Source organism: Ochotona curzoniae, unplaced genomic scaffold (assembly GCF_017591425.1).
Source record: "Ochotona curzoniae isolate NIBS_2020 unplaced genomic scaffold, NIBS_Ocur_1.0 contig_2404, whole genome shotgun sequence".
Taxonomy (NCBI): Eukaryota; Metazoa; Chordata; class Mammalia; order Lagomorpha; family Ochotonidae; genus Ochotona; species Ochotona curzoniae.
The window spans coordinates 6,408,112-6,425,951 of record NW_024465451.1 but is presented as its reverse complement, the minus strand read 5'-3'; the positions used below and the strand labels follow the sequence as shown (position 1 = coordinate 6,425,951).

Here is a 17,840-nt window from a genome sequence, read left to right as displayed (position 1 = left end):
GAGGATGGTCCAAGTGTTTGGGCCCCTGCACCCATGCGGGAGGTGCAGATGAAGCTCCTGGCTTCTGGCTTTGCGCTGAGTAGCTATTGTAGCCATCTGGGGAGTAAACTGGCAGATGGAAGCTCTCTTTTCCTTCCCTCCTGCCTGACTCTGCAGTTGTAAAGAAGGAGAAGGAGGAGAGATGACTCTGGGAAGAGACAGAAGTCAGCGAATGAACAAGTGAGTGAAGCGTTCCGTGAGCCACGTGTTTGTACACATTCAGGATGGTCACTCGGATCCCACGTCAAATTCTCACAGGTGGACATTACCTCTTTCCTAATGAGAAAAATTGGGTCTGGGAGGGGAGCTACTTTGACAAAGCTATTCATTGTGACTTTAAATGAACCAGTGAATGGGAGATTTCTGTTTCTGTCACTCTACTTTTCAAATAAAAACAAATGAAATTTTGTCTAAGTATCAATTCCCTCCCGCCCCGCCCCCCGCAGAGTAGTCGGCTCCGGGAGGCATCCTTGAAACTTGGTCGCCCTCTATGCCCAGAGCCAGGGAATGTGCAGGACTCCAGGTGACCTCCGCATGAATGGACGGACGAACGGTGAATGAATGAATGCACCTACGCACGCACACATGGAGTTTAAAGGAGGGAATCCTATGACGCGGGCACTGGGTACGGAAGCGCCGCCCGGCCCCCGCGCGGCATTCTGGGGGCTGTAGTTCCGGCTCATCGCGCGGCGCTGACGTTACGCACGGACGCACGCGTTCTCAGCTCTCGGGGCTCGGCGCGGCTTCGCGGTTGCCATGGCTGCTCGGGTCCGCGACAGCTGCCGGGAGGATGCACAGGCCTGCACCCGCTAACCCACCGGGACCCGGAAGACGGAAGGCGGAAGGAGTCCGGCGCGGTGGGTCCGGGTCGTGGTTGTGCTGGGGAGGAGCGGGGAGGGGGTACTCTGAGCCCCTAGGCCGGCGTGGGAGCCTGGCCCAAGTCTTCTTCCACACTTAACCGACTACAAAGTGTGGCTTCACCCTTACTGCTCTGGGAGCCAAGAAGCCTTCTCATCCCTGCTTTGTCGATGGGCTGACAAGCTTGGCGATGCTCAGCGGCTGCCTCGGGATTCCGCCCCGACTCAAGGGCTGGAGGACGGGCCTGTGGCTATCCCAATGGTGCAGAATTGATCACCGAGCCTCCGGGCGAGCGCAAGTTGGGATCACTAGACCTGTCCCTCCCTCAGTGCAGCGGGCTGGCCGGACAGGCTTTCCACTCTGCACAATCTTGGCGGAAATGCTGAGTGGCGTGGCTCAGGAGACAGTAGTTCTACTACTTTTGACTCAAGGCTCTGGAAATAAAGCGTAAATAGGACATAGTAGCATTGATACCATATCAAGAGCAAAGTATGGACTAGACAGTGAGTGTGTGAGTACCTTCATCTAGCCTGTAGCTTAATGTGGAAGCAGGCTCCGAAAAGCCAGCTGTCCTAGACTTAGCTTTGCATGTGGAAGGGTGCCTCCAATCAGATCGTCTGTACTTCCTGCAGTACCTTTTCCCAGTTCCCAGAATGTCTACATCCAGGGCCACTGGACCCCGGCCTAGCATCCCCAGGGCAGCACCTCTGACCTGCTGAATTGGGAATGGGGAGTGCTCTCACAGAGACCCCCCCATCTGAAGATGGTGCACAGTGCGTACTGAGAGTTGCCTAAGCCAACCACTGAGTGACTCTCCAGCTTTAACATGCATCTAATTTGGAGGCTGATGGGGGGAGGTCTTGTTAAAACAGGTTGTTTCAGGTGCTCTGGAAAAGACCAGAGATGGATGCATTTCTTCTTAAGTATTTTTTTTTTAAAGATTTATTTTTATTATTTTTTTATTGGAAAGGCGGATATACAGAGAGGAGAGACAGAGAGGAAGATCTTCCGTCCGATGATTCACTCCCCAAGTGAGCGCAACGGGCCGATACTATGCCGATCCGAAGCCAGGAGCCTCTTCCGGGTCTCCCACGCGGGTGCAGGGTCCCAAAGCTTTGGGCCGTCCTCGACTGCTTTCCCAGGCCACAGGCAGGGAGCTGGAAGGGAAGCGGAGCTGCCGGGATTAGAACCGGCGCCCATATGGGATCCCGGGCGTGCAAGGCGAGGACCTTTAACCACTTGCGCCACCGCGCCGGGCCCCTTCTTAAGTATTTTTGAAAGACATTTACAAAAGAAGGAAAGACAGAGAGAAAGCTCTTCTATGCTGTAGTTCACTCCCCCAGATAATCACAACAGCCAGAGTTGGCCAAATCCAAATCTAGGAGCCAAGATCTTCTGGGTCTCCCACACAGGTGCAGGGACCCAAGAACATAAGCCATCCTCTGCTGCTTTCCCAGGACATAAACAGGGAGCTAGATCAAGGGTGGAGTAGTTGAGACTCAGCCAGATGGGATGCCAGTGCTGCAGGTGGAGGACTAGCCTACCACACCACTGCACCAACCCCAGCTGGATGCATTTCTTAATAAGGGCCCAGGTGATGATCCGGCTTAAGCCACAGAATCACGCTCCGAGTAGCAAGGGTGTAAACCACGATTTAGAGCCATGTTTCTTCAACTAGTCAGCACAGTGAAATTACCTAGGGTGCTTGGAGCAACTAGGAGCCTGGGCTCCATCTCCCAGACCCAGTAAACCAGTCTCTGGGGTGTGAAAGACAGGACAGAACTTGTGCTGTGTGGCTCAACCATCTAATTCTCCACCTGCTAGCACTGGTCTCCATGTGAGCACCAGTTTGTGTTCCAACTGCTCCATTTCCATTCCAGCTGATCACGTCTTCCTCGTTCATAAAGTAGACAAAAGTAGTCCTTGGCTTGGGGAAGAGGGCGATGTGAGGAGTCTGTGAGAGGCATACATGAATTGCTGTGTATCCACTGACAGCCTCAATTGAGAAGGTTAATGCTGGAACTTGGGTTGAGGACACAGTGGAGGTGATCCTGCAGTGGAACCCCGTAACCTGCTACAGCTTCTGTGTGTGTCAGTGTGTGGGTGTGTGTGTGTTCCAGCCCCAAGGAGCCACCAGCTGCTGACCTGGAACCATGGCGCTGAGCCACTCAGTGAAGGAGCGGACCATATCTGAGAACAGCCTCATCATCCTGTTGCAAGGCCTCCAGGGCCGGGTGACCACGGTGGACCTGCGGGACGAGAGCGTGGCCCATGGACGCATAGACAATGTGGATGCTTTCATGAACATCCGCCTGGCCAAAGTCACCTACACGGACCGGTGGGGTCATCAGGTGCTGCTGGATGACCTGTTCGTGACAGGCCGGAACGTGCGCTACGTACACATCCCCGATGACGTGAACATCACCGCCACCATCGAGCAGCAGCTGCAGCTCATCCACCGGGTGCGCAACTTCGGCAGCATGGGCAAGGGCCGCCGGGAGTTTCCCTCCAAACGCCACAAGTGAGGAGGCTATACCCTCTGCAAGCTCCAACTCAGGTTCCTCCAGTGTTCTCCCGAACCAGCTTCCCAGCATCCTGCTCTTCCCAGAGCTGAGGAAGGGAGCAGGGCGAACCCACAAACTGGTGTCCAGCAGACACCCCTTCACAGCTGCCTCTCTTGGGGTTCCACCTCCCACGAAACTGGAATCCCATCTCTCTGTGGCCTTGGGGCACGGGATGGTCCCCCTGTCTCATCATTTGCATCTGAGCCTTTGGTTTACTGATTCTGAACCCCTTCTCGGAGAGGATTATGAGATGGGCTTGGTTTGAGCCCTTTCCAGGTATTCCCATTGCTTTTGCAGTTATGGTGATTTTCTCATAAAATCCAACTTGTCTAGCCACAAATCCATGCCTCGTGCTTGTTCAGCCATGTGTGCATGAGGTCTGGGTACCGGGTCTCTAACTGGCTGCATGTTAGAATCTCCTGTCAAATCTTTAGATTCATATTTTCTTGACAGGGAATGTGGCCCAAGCGTTAGGACTTTTTTTTTCTCTTAGGGACTGGAGGAAGGGTCTTGCTCTGGGGCATTGATGGTCCTTCTGTGTGCTCAGCAGGGGAAACCAGGGGCTGTCTAGGGTGGACAGCCCAGAGTCCTCAGTGTCCTGGGTGGGCCCTGAGCCATTCCTGGATAAAGCACTGAAGAAAGATGGCAATGAAGGGAAGCAGCCTTGCCAAGATGCCCCAAGGATATGGGTCTTTTGTTGTCCCGAGTTACTGGACCCAGGTAGGCGCTCCATGCCACCAGCCCACAATCTCCGCCTGCCACTGATCATCCATGTCAAAGGTGGTAATTCTTTAATACATACACACATACTTGAAAGGAAGAGTGACCGAGATCTTCTGTCCATTCATTCACTGCCTTAAATGGTCACAAGACAAGACTTGTCCAGGCCAAACCAGGATCTTGGCTGGGTCTCTCACGTGTTTCTAGAAGGTATGGGCCCTTGGACCCTCTTCTTCTGCCTTCAGGCACATTGGCAGGGAGCTGGATCCAGAACAGAGCAGTGGCCACAGGAACTGATATTCTGATGGAGGACCCAACGTCACAGCCAGCTCAGCCAATTCTACAAGTTAATTCTTGAGCTGTGAGTATGTATCAGGCACGTGGGGATGTACAAAGGTCTTACCCTAAGGGAGTTGATACGCAAGCAGGAAAGATTGAGGATAAAACAAAGTAAGCCTTTTTACACAAATAAAACAGGAAATAAGCAGAGCACTTAGAAAACAGGTGGTTTTCTTCTGGCAAGTGTGGTCTGAGGAAGTGAAATTTAAACTGAAAAGGAACCTGCCATTTGAAGAGCCTAGAGAAAGCCGCAGCGGAAACTGCCAGTGCAAAGGTGCCGAGGTGGGAAAGCTTGGGAGTTGGGGCAGTGAAGAGATGCAGGTGAGCGTGGAGAAGGGGAGGGGCTTTGGATGAGCAGTGTAGTTGATTGCCCTGTGGAGAGTAGAAGTTGAGGGGCTGGTGCTGTGGCACGTAAAGCCGCTGTCTGCTGTGCTGGCATTCCCTATAGGAACCAGTTTGAGTCCTGTCTGCTCCACTTCCATCCAGCTCCCTACTTGTGGCCTAGGAAAGCAGGAGAGGCTTAGGCCCAAAGTCTTAGGCCCCTGCACTCACATGTGAGACTTGGAAGAAACTCTTGGCTTTGGATCAATTCAGCTCCAACCATTATAGACACTTGGGGGAATGAACTAGTAGACAGATTTTTCTGTCTTTCTCTCCTCCCTGTAAATCTGCCTTTCCAATAATAAATAAATATTTTGTTTAATATTTTATTTTCATTTTGTTTGGAAGAAAGACATTTCCTTCCTCTCTCTCTTCTCTGTATATCTGACTTTCCCACAAAAATCAAATAAATCCTTAAAAAAAAAAAAGAAGAAGAAGACCTTTTAAAGGCAGATTTGCTGACAAAAGAAAAGAGACAAAGAGAGATCTTTCCCAAATGGCCTCAACAGTCAGAGCTAAGCTGACCTGAAACCAAGAGCCAGGATCCTCCCCTGGGTCTCCCAAGTGAGTACAGGGGCCCAAGTCCTTGAGCCCTCCTCTGCTGCTTTCTCAGGTTACAAGCAGAGAGCTGCATGGGAAGTGGAGCAGCTGGGACTAGGACCAGCACCCATATGTGGTGATAGCACTGCCGGTAGAGGATTAGTATGTTGAGACACTGCGCTGGCTCCATAGACAGATTTTTTTTTTTTTTAAGATTTACTTATTTTTTATTATAAAGTCAGATATACAGTGAGGAGGAGACAGAGAAGATCTTCCATGCAATGATTCACTTCCCAAGTGACTACAACGGCCGGTGCTGTGCCTATCTGAAGCTGGGAACCAGGAACCTCTTCCTCCAGGTCTCCCACACGGGTGCAGGGTCCCAAAGCTTTGGGCCATCCTCAACTGCTTTCCCAGGCCACAAGCAGGGTGCTGGATGGGAAGTGGAGCTGCTGGGTTAGAACCAGCGCCCATATGGGATCCTGGTGCGTTCAAGGCAAGGACTTTAGCCGCTAGTCCAGGGCGCTGGACCCTCCATAGACAGATCTTTGATCAGAGACCCTGTGGGTCTCTCATATAGGCAGGAGAGAGCCAGTGCTTCAGCCTGCTGCCCCCCAAGGGTGTGTATTAGTAAGAAGCTGGATTGGGAGCAGATTAGCCATTTAGGCAGGTACTCTGGGACAAATGCCTACTGCTTGAATTCCCTTTATTTCTTACCCATACTGAAGCAGAGTGGAAGGGACTACCACAGAGCATACAGAATTACTCCATCTTCCCTTTCATGTTTGAATCCTATGATATCGTGCTTAGGTGGTCATCTGATCACCCCTGCATCCCCTGGGATGGCCTCTTGTCCAGATCTCTCACATGAGCCCGTAGTACTTGCTGTCAAGTATGCTTCTGGCCAAGAGCTGCCCCTGGGTGTGACCTGTCCCTTCTCAGGTGTCCAAATGATTATTTCTCCTCAGGCCACGGTAGGCCCCAGGGAAGTTCTGGGAACTTAAGGTGAGTTCAGCCTCACTGAGCCAAATGCAGCACACTGTGGTTTCTCCAGGGGGTTCTTGGTTCTGGTACCCCACCCAGAAAAAACGACCTTTCTCCATCTCTCAGTCTATGGCACCTGGCGGATTGCTGCACTTACAACGCTAAGGAGAAGCATCTCTGTTTTCAGGAACCCATACCCCCAGTGACAACCTTCCACATTTCCCCTGATCATGGCATCATTTGCTCTATTTAATTTAAGACTTATTTTTATTGGAAAGTCAGATATACAGAGAGGATGAGAGACAGAGAGGAAGATCTTCTGTCCAATGATTTACTCCCAAGTGTCCACAACAGCTGGAGCTGAGCCATTCTGAAGCCATGAGCCAGAAGCTTCTTCCAGGTCTCCCACACAGATGCAGGGTCCCAAAGCCTTGGGCTGTCCTTGACTTCTTTCCCAGGCCACAAACAGGGAGAACTGAATGGGAAGCAGGGCCACCAGGATTAGAACCAGCACCCGTATGGGATCCTGGAGCATGCAGGGCAAGGACTTTAGCCACTAGGCTACCACGCTGGATCCCATTTACTAAATTCTTATCTGCCTAGAAACTTTCCATCTCTCCCCAGATGCTGGGCTTTGAGAATCCAGAAACTAAAATTGAACTCTGCCTTCTGTTGTGTGGCTCCACTCATTTCCTGAAGCAGCACGTACAGGGTCACCTGCAGGCATGTGCAAGGCAAGAGCCCAAGGTGAAGAAACTGTCCCCAAAAGCTACTGACCTATTGGCATCTAGACTGTGTGCGTGTGCACGTGCGTGCAGGCACGTTGTTGGTGCCAGGGCTGCTTGCATGCATACCCCTACCTTTCATGCTCCCTCAGCCATTGTCAGGTCCCAGCTGATGACAGAACCCCCAGGAATTCCCAGCACTCAGATGCCACGGTGCCTGCTCCCTCTGCTCCCATTCCTCGAGAGAGGAGTGGAGAGAGCGCTGTCATTTGCAGGGACGTAGCATGGACACAGAACCCGCAGCTCAGGTCTCCCCTGGGCCTGCCAGTGACACAGTATATCCCGAGTTCAGCACAGCTGAGCAGATGGGCTCCAAGTACGACATCAGGATCGTGGCAGTCACCCTGGCCTGCTTCACCTCTGATGAAGGGGAGACATCACCAAGGAAAAAGCAGCTTGATGCAGGTTGTGTGGGAGATTTGACCAAAAGAAGGTTTGCATAGAAGGAAAAATACCAAAACAACTTCCAAGGCGGGAAGGTTGGGAACCAGTGACCAGGCCAACTGAAGCCTAGAGAGGGAAAAGGGCTCTCCCCAGCTCCTAGAACTAAGTTGGCACAGTGCCAAGATGGGCATCCGGCACTCTCCGCAGGGGCTCTGTGTGTTCTACACAACAGAGCTATTGTCTGGGATCGGAGAGCCCCAACATGGAGCTCTGTGCTCCACACACACACACACATAGCAGGCCCTCCAGCAACCTTTATGGAATGGAAGCAACTTCACTGCGATACTAACAACTACGTTTTATACATGAAAGAGAGAGATTTATCATCTACTGGTTCACTCCCCAAATGGCTGTAATAGCCAGTGCTGAGCCAGGCCAAAGCCAGGAGCCTGTGTCTGCCTCCTAGGTGACAGAGGCCCAAGCCCTTGGGCTGTCATCCACTGGTTTCTAGGCATTTAGAACTGGAGCAGCTAGGACTGGAAGTGGCATTGGCTTGCAGTGTCCCAGGCAGCAACTTAATCAGTAAGTCACAACGCCCAGGGTTGATGTGTGTGTGTTTGGGGGGGGGGGGGGGGGGGTCCTTCTTTTTTTTTTTTTACTTTTTTTTGGGGGGGGTTCCTTCTTCAAGAAAATAAAAATTATTTGGAAGAAAACGCTACACTTTATTTTTTTAAAAGGTTTATTTATTTATTGGAAAGTCAGATATACAGAGAGGAGGAAAGACAGAGAGGAAGATCTTCCGTCTAATGATTCACTCCCCAAATGAGCGCAATGGCCGGTGCCGATCCAAAGCTAGGATCCAGGAACTTCTTCTGGGTCTCCCACACAGGTGTAGGATGCTCAACGGCTTTCCCAGGCCACAAGTAGGGAGCTGGATGGGAAGTGGAGCTGCTGGGATTAGAACCGGCGCCCATATGGGATCCCAGGGCGTTCAAGGCAAGGACTTTACGCTAGGCCACACCACCAGGCCAACCCTACACTTTAAAATCCTATGTCTTAACAGCCCCATTTCACATATGAGCACACAATTGACCTGCTCAGGTGAGCAACCTGGGGGTGGGGGCGAGGTTTAAACTCACAACTGTGTGACGCCACCTCCCCCCACTACATTCCTGTTTCCAGCATGCTTGACCTCATTCTGATTTGAGTAAACCTGGGGTGTTCACTTCCCTGGTGGTACCCAGTCCCCGGAGTGGTATTCTGACCCTCAAAACTCCCCATGCCTGGGCCTCGAAGCTAGCCAGTCAGTAAGTAGATAGGACTGCTGAGGGTTGGCAGCCTAAGGATGCCCCTGGGGGTTGTTGGGCCCCTCCTCTTCTTAGGCGGGCCTGCCTGTCCCCCTGCCAGCCAGTGACCATCTGGTGCTTCTGTGACAGGCATCACTTTGTTACAGCAGCACTGTCTGCCAGCGGAGCCTAAGCTGGAGAGCCAGCAGGAGAGGCTGTCATTGTGTGTGTGTGTGTGTGTGTGTGTGTGTGTGTGTGTGTGTGTGTGTGTGTGTGTGTGTGTGTGTCCTGCTGACAGGCTTTCAGGTCCTCTGGCTGACATCTTGGGTTCCTCTCCTCTCCTTTGAGTCAGCTGTAAGTCCCCTGTTAGTAAGGGTGGCCCTGTCAGGGGCCATTGATTCATGTAACTGATAATTAGTGTTCTGGGAGACCCGAAGCTCCCTCGCGTCAGAGCCAGGGCTTTCGACATTCCTAGGTTTTTCCTTTTGTCAAGGACAGGAGCGTGGGCTGGGGGGAGCCTGGCTTCAGCCGTCCTGTAGGAAGCCGCTCGTGCCACTGAGCGTGCACGCCCGCAGAGCCCTGCGTGAGGCAGTTTCTGTCCCTCACTGTATCCTCACAGCGATCCCATGAAGTGTTGTCCCTATTTGGACACACACAGAGGGGAAGGTTACCAAGCTGGGCACTTATTCAGCCAGCTTACGAGTGACGCGGCAAGTCACTCACAAAGCTCTGGGTCCAAGCTTTTTGAAAGCCACCAGGCTTGGTTCAGATCACAGTCTTGTCACTGTTGTGTCTGTGGACAGGCTACTTCCTCTCTCTGACCTACACTTCCTCATCAGTAAGCAGGTGCCCCATGCCCGCATCTCTAAAGTGCTGACGACAGCAAGTGGCAGCTGCTCAACCATGATTGCTATTCAGCGCTCTCAACCGGTTCAGTGGACCCCAGGCTATCAGGCCACACACGCCTCCTGCTCCGATGGCCTGGCCTCGCCTGTGTGGCAGTGCTTGGACTCATGCCTGAGAACGTGTGTGTCCACACATGGATGCAGAGTGGCTCAAATGAGAGCTGAAGTGTGACACCGTCCCCACAGCAACCCCCTGGCACAACACCTCTGAGACAAAGGAACGGGGCTGTGGCCGCCGCTGCTGCTGCTGATAATTATCAGTTCAGCAGCGGCGGCCACCGAGCCTTTTTTCTAGCTGCTTCTGCATGCCAAGCGGAGGGAAGCCAGGCTCTCAGGGGGCCCCAGTGAGTCACCAGCCTGACGCAATCCCTTTAAAGGGCTCATCTGCCGGTGCAAGAAGCTGATTCATGGAGGGCGTGGTTGCTGGAGGAGGAGAAGGAGAAAGGGACCGAAACTGCAACAGCAGGGACCAAGTGAGGTCAGGTGGCTGGCTCGCTCCCACAAACTCTTCTCTGTAAACCTTCCCGGCTAAGACCTCGGGGATCTCCAGGCTGAAGCCAGAGCTGACGAGGTTTAGACAAAGACGAGGGACCGAGGGGGGAAATGAATTGTGAGCGCTGCGACACTTATTTCCTTTCTTGAGCGCCTTCCACACAGAGTCCCAGAAGTGAGAACCGGGAATGTCCTATTTCTCTGACAAACACTCCACAGCAGTCCGCCCTTTCAACCGCTGGGTATTTTGCCAACCCCGGAGGCCGAGCGTAGGACAAGCCACGATCTGGAAAGTCAGGGCGGGGCGGGGCCTCCACCTCAGCCTCGCGGCAGACGCAGATAAGCGGTAAGTCCCTACCTCTTCGGCCTCAGCCTCCAATCGCTTCCAGGGTTTTGGCCAAGGCTTCACCCTGAACCAATCGTCAATCGGATCCTGGCCTCCTGCCCGAAGGCTTCCGCCCATCGTCAAGATGGCGCCCCAATCCGCCAGCCGTGGGCCCGAAGACACAGGCGAGGGGGCGGGGCCGCGGCTCGGGCGGGGGAGGAGGGGCGCTGCGTCACTTCCGTTGTCAGGTGGCGGCGCCGCAGCCATGGAGGGAGGCGGCGGTGGCTGCGCCGGCGGCTCGGGCGGCTTCGCTGGGAGGCGACGGTGAGCGGCTCCCACGCCCCCGGCCCGGCCCCGGCCCCCTGGGGACCGAGCGCCGAGCAGCCACGGCTCCCGGGCACGGACTATGGGCGAGCAGCGCTGACCACCCGGGAAAGGTGAGGGGAGCGGGGAAGCGGGGCGGGGAGTTGCGGGTTCGCGGGGCGGGCCTCAGCGGCCCAGGCTTTGGGACGGGGTGACAGCCCGAGGCTGTCCGAGTGTGAAAGAAATGACAGCTGCGAATGCCGGGCGTCCTGCTGGGAGGTGGTGGTGGGGCAGGGAGCCCCAGTTCTCACCGCAGCCCTGGAACAGTGGGCACTGCTCAGCCGGGAAAGTGAGGCAGGTGGCGGTCGGACCCAGCCAGGTTTATCCCGAGACAGACCTGCTTCCCGGTGCTTCCGACCACCGCTCCAGAGAGGGACTCTGAAAGTTAGAACGCGTCCGGCAGGAGGACCAGCCAAGGCTTCTTCCTGGAATCCCCAGCCCTTGGCACCGGCACCATCACTGCCAGGGAGTTTTGGCATCCTCGACAGCAGTGTTCAGGTGCTAGTCAGAGCTCCCTGCTTGCCAGGACCACATCTGGCCGCGAGGTCTCTGCGGAGCGACCTGGCCATAGCCAGCACTGCACCTGCCAGGCCGGTCTCCATTGCCACCTGGCCCCACCTTTGGGCTGGGGAGATAAGGGCGTTCGGATTCCCCGAAGCTGGGCTCTGTGCCCACCCCCCACTCCCCAGGTTTGCTGCATTTGTGTCGCCGGAAGGAAAAGATGACAGGCCACCTCCTGTAGTGGCAGGATAGACTTTGCTGTTTTAAGTCACTGGAGGAAACGGGCTGGGTTTTGAGAGTCAGTGGGGATGAGGGTAGTCATGCTGGGCTGGGCGCTGGTTTTCTTGGCTGGGTAGTCTTGCATGAGATAAGGAGGAGCCCACTATGTGTCACTGTGGGACTGAAAGAATCCTGTGTCTCATGGAGAGTGTGCTGGACCTCCAGCCCTCCCTAACGGCCTGCTGTGCCATGGGTTTGTGAATTAGGCTGAACAGCATGAAGGGTGGCCGCCCACACTTATTCATCAGTGGATCCATACTCACAGGGCAAAACTGGCTCCTCCTCATCAGAGCTAAGTGCTGGAGAGCATGGTGGCTCGGGAGCCAGCTTTCTGAGTTCAGGTTCTGCCTCGGCTGGTCTCTAAGCAGAGTGACCTTGGGGGACGTGGCCTGACCTTCCTGTGCCTCAGTATCCCCATCTGTCGCATGGAGCGGTGACAGAGGGGTCATGAAGATTTGAACTGTGCGTAGGACATGTACAGCTGTGATTGCCACAGCCTAAGAATTAAGTAAAACGTTGTCAGTTGTCATTTCAGGGAGCCCAGAGTCCTGTGAGGGGAGACTGAGCTGTAAGCTTGTAGTTTAAAGATGATCTAAAAAGGCTCTGAGCGGGACAGGCTGTGGGAAGCCAGTGGAGGAAGCTGCAGGCTCACCCTGCAGGTGGAATCGGTTCAGGCCCTGGAGGGGCGCGGCAGGAGTAAGACCAGAGGTGAGTTTAGAAGGAGGACAGGGAGGCCTAGCCAGGTTAGAATGAAGGAGAGAGGGCCCGGCGGCGTGGCGCAACTGGTTAAAGGTCCTCGCCTTGCACGCCCGGGATCCCATATGGGCGCCGATTCTGTCCCGGCAGCCCCACTTCCCTTCCAGCTCCCTGCCTGTGGCCTGGGAAAGCAGTCGAGGACGGCCAAAGCTTTGGGAACCTGCACCCACGTGGGAGACCCAGAAGAGGCTCCTGGCTCCGGATTGGCATAGTATCGGCCGTTGCGCTCACTTGGGGAGTGAATCATCGGACGGAAGATCTTCCTCTCTGTCTATCCACCTTTCCAATAAAAAAGAAAAAAAAAAGAATGAAGGAGAGATACACTTGGCAGTTTCTGGCAGACAACTCAGCTTGTTCAGTTAGAGTGACAGGGAAGTTGACGAGGTAAAGTAGTACAGAAGGGCAAGGGGGTAGATGCCACATGAACAATCTGGAACTTTATGCCCAGGCTGTGGGGACCTGGAGGAAAGGCTGAAGGCAGAGGAGTGCCACTTGAATTCACGATTTAGAAAGCTCTCCCAGTAATTCCCAGTGGAAGAGGGAAGGAAGGGGAAAGGGGAGACTGAAGGGCTAGAGCCTCCACAGGGACCTGTGCAGGCTGCTGGGAATGGAGCGGAGAGCTGTGCTGTGTGGCCACCTTCACTGAGCATGTGCCTGGGTACCCAGGCCCAGGTAGCAAACTCTGTGCAGAGGTCTGGCACGTGTGCCCTCTCTTCCTGGGACTGTAGATCCCCGAGCAGCTGGGCTGGAGAGGCTGCTCTCAGAAAGCCAGCTCTAAGCAGTGCTGCATCGCACCTCTGCGGTGTTCCGTGGTACTTAAGAGCTGATTTGGTTTTGCCATCAGACAGGTCTGAATTCCAGTTCAGGCCTGCTGGTCCCCAGAAGTTACCTGTGTTCTCCATGTCCAGCTTGCGTGTGTCCACAATGGGCACAACGGGAGTACCTCGGGCAGTTGTGAGGGTGGCACTTAGCATACATATAAGTGGCCAGTGCATGATATATGTTGGCAGCTGTTAGTATGGGCTGCAGGGGAGAATTTCCAGGAATTTGAAGCAATTCACGGGGACTAGAACCGTATCCAGGGGCGCTGTCAGAAGTGCTCTGGAGGATCACAGATCCCAGAGTTGGGTTGCATTCCTCCTGAAAAGGAAATCCACAGGGAGTTCACCCGGGCGGTAGGGGAGCCCCGCGGATGATTCAGCTTGGCTCTATAAAAGAACGGCTTTTTAAAATAGAAATCAGACTGCTGAGAGAGAGAGAAAAAATAGTCTTTTAAAGTATCCATGAGAGAAAATGTATTTAGCGTCCTTTCTGTGCCTGTCCCTCCTGGCAACCCTGGTCTGGTCCCTGAATTAATAGCATCAGGAAGTGTCACACATTGTTGGGTGGGGGGGTGAGGAGGCTCCAAATACAGCAGCCTCATTCTGCACACATGAGCCCCCATGGGTGCTGGGACAGGAGGAGGATGGAGAGGCAGGCTGTGTCCTGGAGGTGGGAGGTGGTGAGCTGGCTGGGGCACTTAGCACTGGCTCAGAGCCTGTGAGCCTGCAACAGAGCAAAGTGAAAGGAAGGGGTGATTCACCTTCAGGCTGAGGAGGAGCTGGGGGCAGGCTTTGGGGAGCCCTCAGGACTGGGTCTTGAGTGCATTGAGTTTTCTGGGGGTCCCGGAAGTGCTCTAGGCAGGAAGAACAGCTTAGTCGAAAGGAGGTGTGTGTGCTGTGGTAGGGATCAAGAGTAGTCACCAGGGTGCAGGACAGACTGGAGCTAGGCACCGGTCCTGACATGCCTGCCCTTGCTGTCCTGTTGGTGCCAGGTGCCTTGTTGTAAGTGTGGGGACACTGGCAGACCTTCCCAGAAGTCCTGAGGCTGCAGGGAAGATGGAGTTTGGAGGAACTGCCACCCACCCCCTCCCCCTAGCTGGCAGATCTGTTCCAGTAATCGCAGCAAAGGCTCATGGGGGCTTGGGTCATAGCAGATGCAATGCGGGTGGGAGGAAGGGTAGAGTTGTTTGGGAAGAAGCTCCTGAACTCTCGGTGTGTTTGGAAGTGGTGTTGAGAGAGGAGAACAGTAGCAAGTGACCCTGAGGTGACAGAGGAGATAATAGCTATGAAAGCCGCCAGCTGCTTTCAGCAAGGGAGAAGGCCAGTTGCAAGGTCTGGCAGCACCCCTGGCTGGCCGCCCTTGGGCCAGGCCTCCTGGGCACCTAGGAGAGAGGCCGCTTCTCTTCTTCACCCTCTGCCCATATTTGACAGGCTTCAAGTTTCAGAAGCTGTTGTTGCTGACTGCATGACTCCTACACTCTGTTCCGCCTTCAGATGGCCTCAGAGTGTTGCTGCCATTGGCAGGGTCCACTCTCTGTTAACAAACTGTCACCCACTAATGGGGTCCTGAGACCAGCGGACCCTCAGGGAGCACCTTTCTTAGTGCCCCTGGAGAGGTTTTCCTGCAGGAGGCCTTGAGATTGAACTGAGACCCTGCTGCTAGCTCAACCGGCTCAGCCATGTCTCTCTGCCAGGGAACTCCTAAGGACCCAGAACCACTGGGAAAGTGGGAGGACACTGGCTCCTGGTTTCTAGGGAGCAGGTAGCTGAGTGGGGGGTGAGTGGGGGATGCTGATGGGTGGGGCTTCAGGCAGGACGTTGGGAATTGGGAAGGTTGACACAATTCGGGCTTGTGTTTGTAAAGAAGGTAGATGAGAAGATGGGCTGCAGCAAAAGCATTTCTTCTTCCTCCGTGTGCTTAGATGAGACTGGACACTTGAAGGAGGCTCGGGGCCCATGGTTGCCCCCCCCCCAGACTCTGGAATGAGGGTCTAAGAGGGGGAAGGGGTGTTGTTGCTGGCTGTGATTTCCTTGTGTCTTGGAGATGGCTTTCTTGGGCGCATCCAGTCTAGGTACATTGTGTCCCATCACAGGTGGAATTTATTCAACAAACTCTGCTGACAGGCCCAGAGGTCCTTTTCAAGGTTTTTGGCCTCCAGACAAAGCTGAATGACTTAAATGTCTGTAGGATAAATCCTCAGAAAGAGGTTGCTAACTCACTGCACCACTTAAAAAAAATCCCAGGCCCCCTTCTTAAAACATGGCAGCAACTTTGTGTCCCCCCCATCAGACACATCTTCTCTTGCGTTGAATAGGTGGGTTGGACTGAAGGGGCACTGAGCTCCCTTCTGCCTGCAGAGGCTATGCCTGTTGGTGTTTGTTGTCCTCTGGCAGTGCTGAGTGGGAGTGAATGCCACTTCTCAGAGCTCAGCCGTCCACGGGCTTCATGATGGTAAAGACACACCAGTGGCTGGCAATCACCAGAGGTGGCCAAGCAAAGAAGGGCTCCAGTGCTTTGGGGTGAAGCTGCTGCCCTGGTTGTGTTTACAGTCTGCCACTCAGTTGGCAGGAGAGACTGGTGGCTTGGATCCAGAAGGAGAAGAGTGAGCTGGCCACAGGAGGAGGTGTTGGCAAGAGTAGCAGTGGCAGCTCAGTTGTTTGGGGCAGAGCTGGTGTGAGAGCTGTTAAGAGCCTAGCCGTCTGTCCAGGTGGAAGCTCAGTTAAGCCCTTGGGACTGGCAGAGCCAGCATCCTTGGGGTTGCTAGAAAGAGCCCTGTCCTGGCATCTGCCAGCTCTGGGGCAGCAGCTGCCCTGCTGCTTTTCACAGCAGCTGTGGAGCTCCCGGTGTTAGCACATGTGCAATGAGTGTTCCAGAGCATTTTCTCTTACAGGATATTTTCTACATTTGTCAGTCCCTGCTGAGAAGGAAGACAAGAAACCAGCAAAAGGAAAATGCTTTCTCCTGCTTTCTAGATCTTTCACTCAAGGCTGTTTTATAGAGGGACACTCCGGGCTCACTGCCAGGATGGGCAGAGCTGGGATTGCCAGCTGCACTTGTGTCTCTCTGGAGCCCTTGCCATCCCATTCCTCCTTCCTTGCCAGGCTCCTGTCCTGGGAGCCCAGCCCACAGAGAATCTGGGACTCATTGTACCATAGAGCTGGAAGAGACCTTGACAAAGTTGAACCTGTTCCTGTTTTCTAGAAGAATGGAACTTCCTAGAAACAGGCCCCACCCCTTCTGAACTCATGGGCAAGGAGACTTTCAACCATGTCACCTAGTAGTTAAGGGCCTAGGCTCAAATCAGACCTGGCTTCAGAACCCAGTGCTGCCTCCTGCTAGTTCAGTTTCTTTGAAGAAGGCACTTCCTGTTTCTGTCTCCAACCCAAGTTTTCTTGTGTGTGAAATGGGCAGAACAGTCCCGGCATTTAGTGTAATAATCAGAGTTGGACACAAGATATAATAGTAGCATGTGCAAGTGCGTGCCATGCAGCCAGGACCCCAGGCCAGCTCTTACGAGGCCCAGGTGAGCTTTCTGCTAGTGGGTCTGCGAGTGACTTGCAAGAGGCAGTCTGAGCCAGCCCATGTGGGTGCTAGGTGGCAAGCAGGAAGTTCCTTGTAGGCTTGTTTGCAAGCCACTTAGAGAGCTGCAGCTTACCAGGATGTTGGCCTTGTCCCTTGGTCCCTCATGTTCCTGTTGGGCCCTTGCATCAGCACACAGGCTCACATATCCAGGACACTTGGTGCTTCTACCTGTTCCTATCCCAGGCTCTTCCAAGTCTGCCTTCTCTGAGGCCCAGCCTCTCTATTGCTGCTTGTAATCCTTAGGGTTTAATGATTATTGCTGTGGGGGTTGGCTCAGTATGTAGCAGGTAAAGCTACTGCCTGCAAGACTGGCATCCCAAATGGGCACCGGCTTGCCTCCCTAGTGCTCGGCTTCTGAGCCATCTGCCCACTGGCTTGGGAAAAGCAATGGAAGCTGGCCCACGTGTTTGGGCTCCTACCATCCACATGGAAGACATGGGGGATGTTCCTGGCCTTAGCCTGGCCAGCACTGGCTGTTGAGGCCACCTAGGGAATGAATCACTAGATGGAGTACCTCTTTGTTTCTCACCCTCTCTGTAACTAACTTTCAAGTAAATAATAAATCATGAGTAATAAATCTTTAAAAAAAATATATTATAGTAGTCTATGGTAAAATCATTGATGAAGAATAAAGAGTTTGTCCCAGCATGGGCCCCCAAACCTGTTGCCTGCAGGTTTGCCCTGTTGAATTTCTTCGAGAGAGGTGGCCTTTGGGCCAGCAGTTAAGTCATCCATACCAGAGTGCCTGGCTTCGGTTCCCAGCTCTGGCTCTTTGTTCCGACTTCCTGCCATGCAGATGCTGAGAGACCGCTCCAGTGTTGCATCCCTGCCACTCCTGTGGGAAGTCTGACTTGACCACCCAGCCCTACCAGAGTCCTGGCTTTTTCAGGTCTTCTGGGAGCGAAGTAACTGGGAAGTTTGCTTGCTTTCCCTCT

At 53.9% G+C, this 17,840-nt stretch overlaps 2 protein-coding genes across 2 annotated transcripts in view; both read left to right on the top strand.

The window, feature by feature from the left end:
* Window positions 1-738: 738 nt before the first annotated feature.
* LSM10 (LSM10, U7 small nuclear RNA associated) lies at window positions 739-5,033 on the top strand. The gene is made up of 2 exons (XM_040974212.1): window positions 739-896; window positions 3,018-5,033. Exon 2 carries the CDS (start codon window positions 3,051-3,053, stop codon window positions 3,420-3,422), a length of 372 nt encoding a protein of 123 aa, XP_040830146.1. The 5' UTR covers window positions 739-896; window positions 3,018-3,050; the 3' UTR covers window positions 3,423-5,033.
* Window positions 5,034-10,429: 5,396 nt separating this feature from the next.
* The window catches only part of STK40 (serine/threonine kinase 40), a 39,630-nt gene continuing 32,219 nt past the window's right edge, over window positions 10,430-17,840 (top strand). The window contains exon 1 of the mRNA XM_040974210.1: window positions 10,430-11,039. The gene's annotated coding sequence lies outside the window, so the exon portion shown is untranslated. The remainder of the gene's footprint in view (window positions 11,040-17,840) is intronic.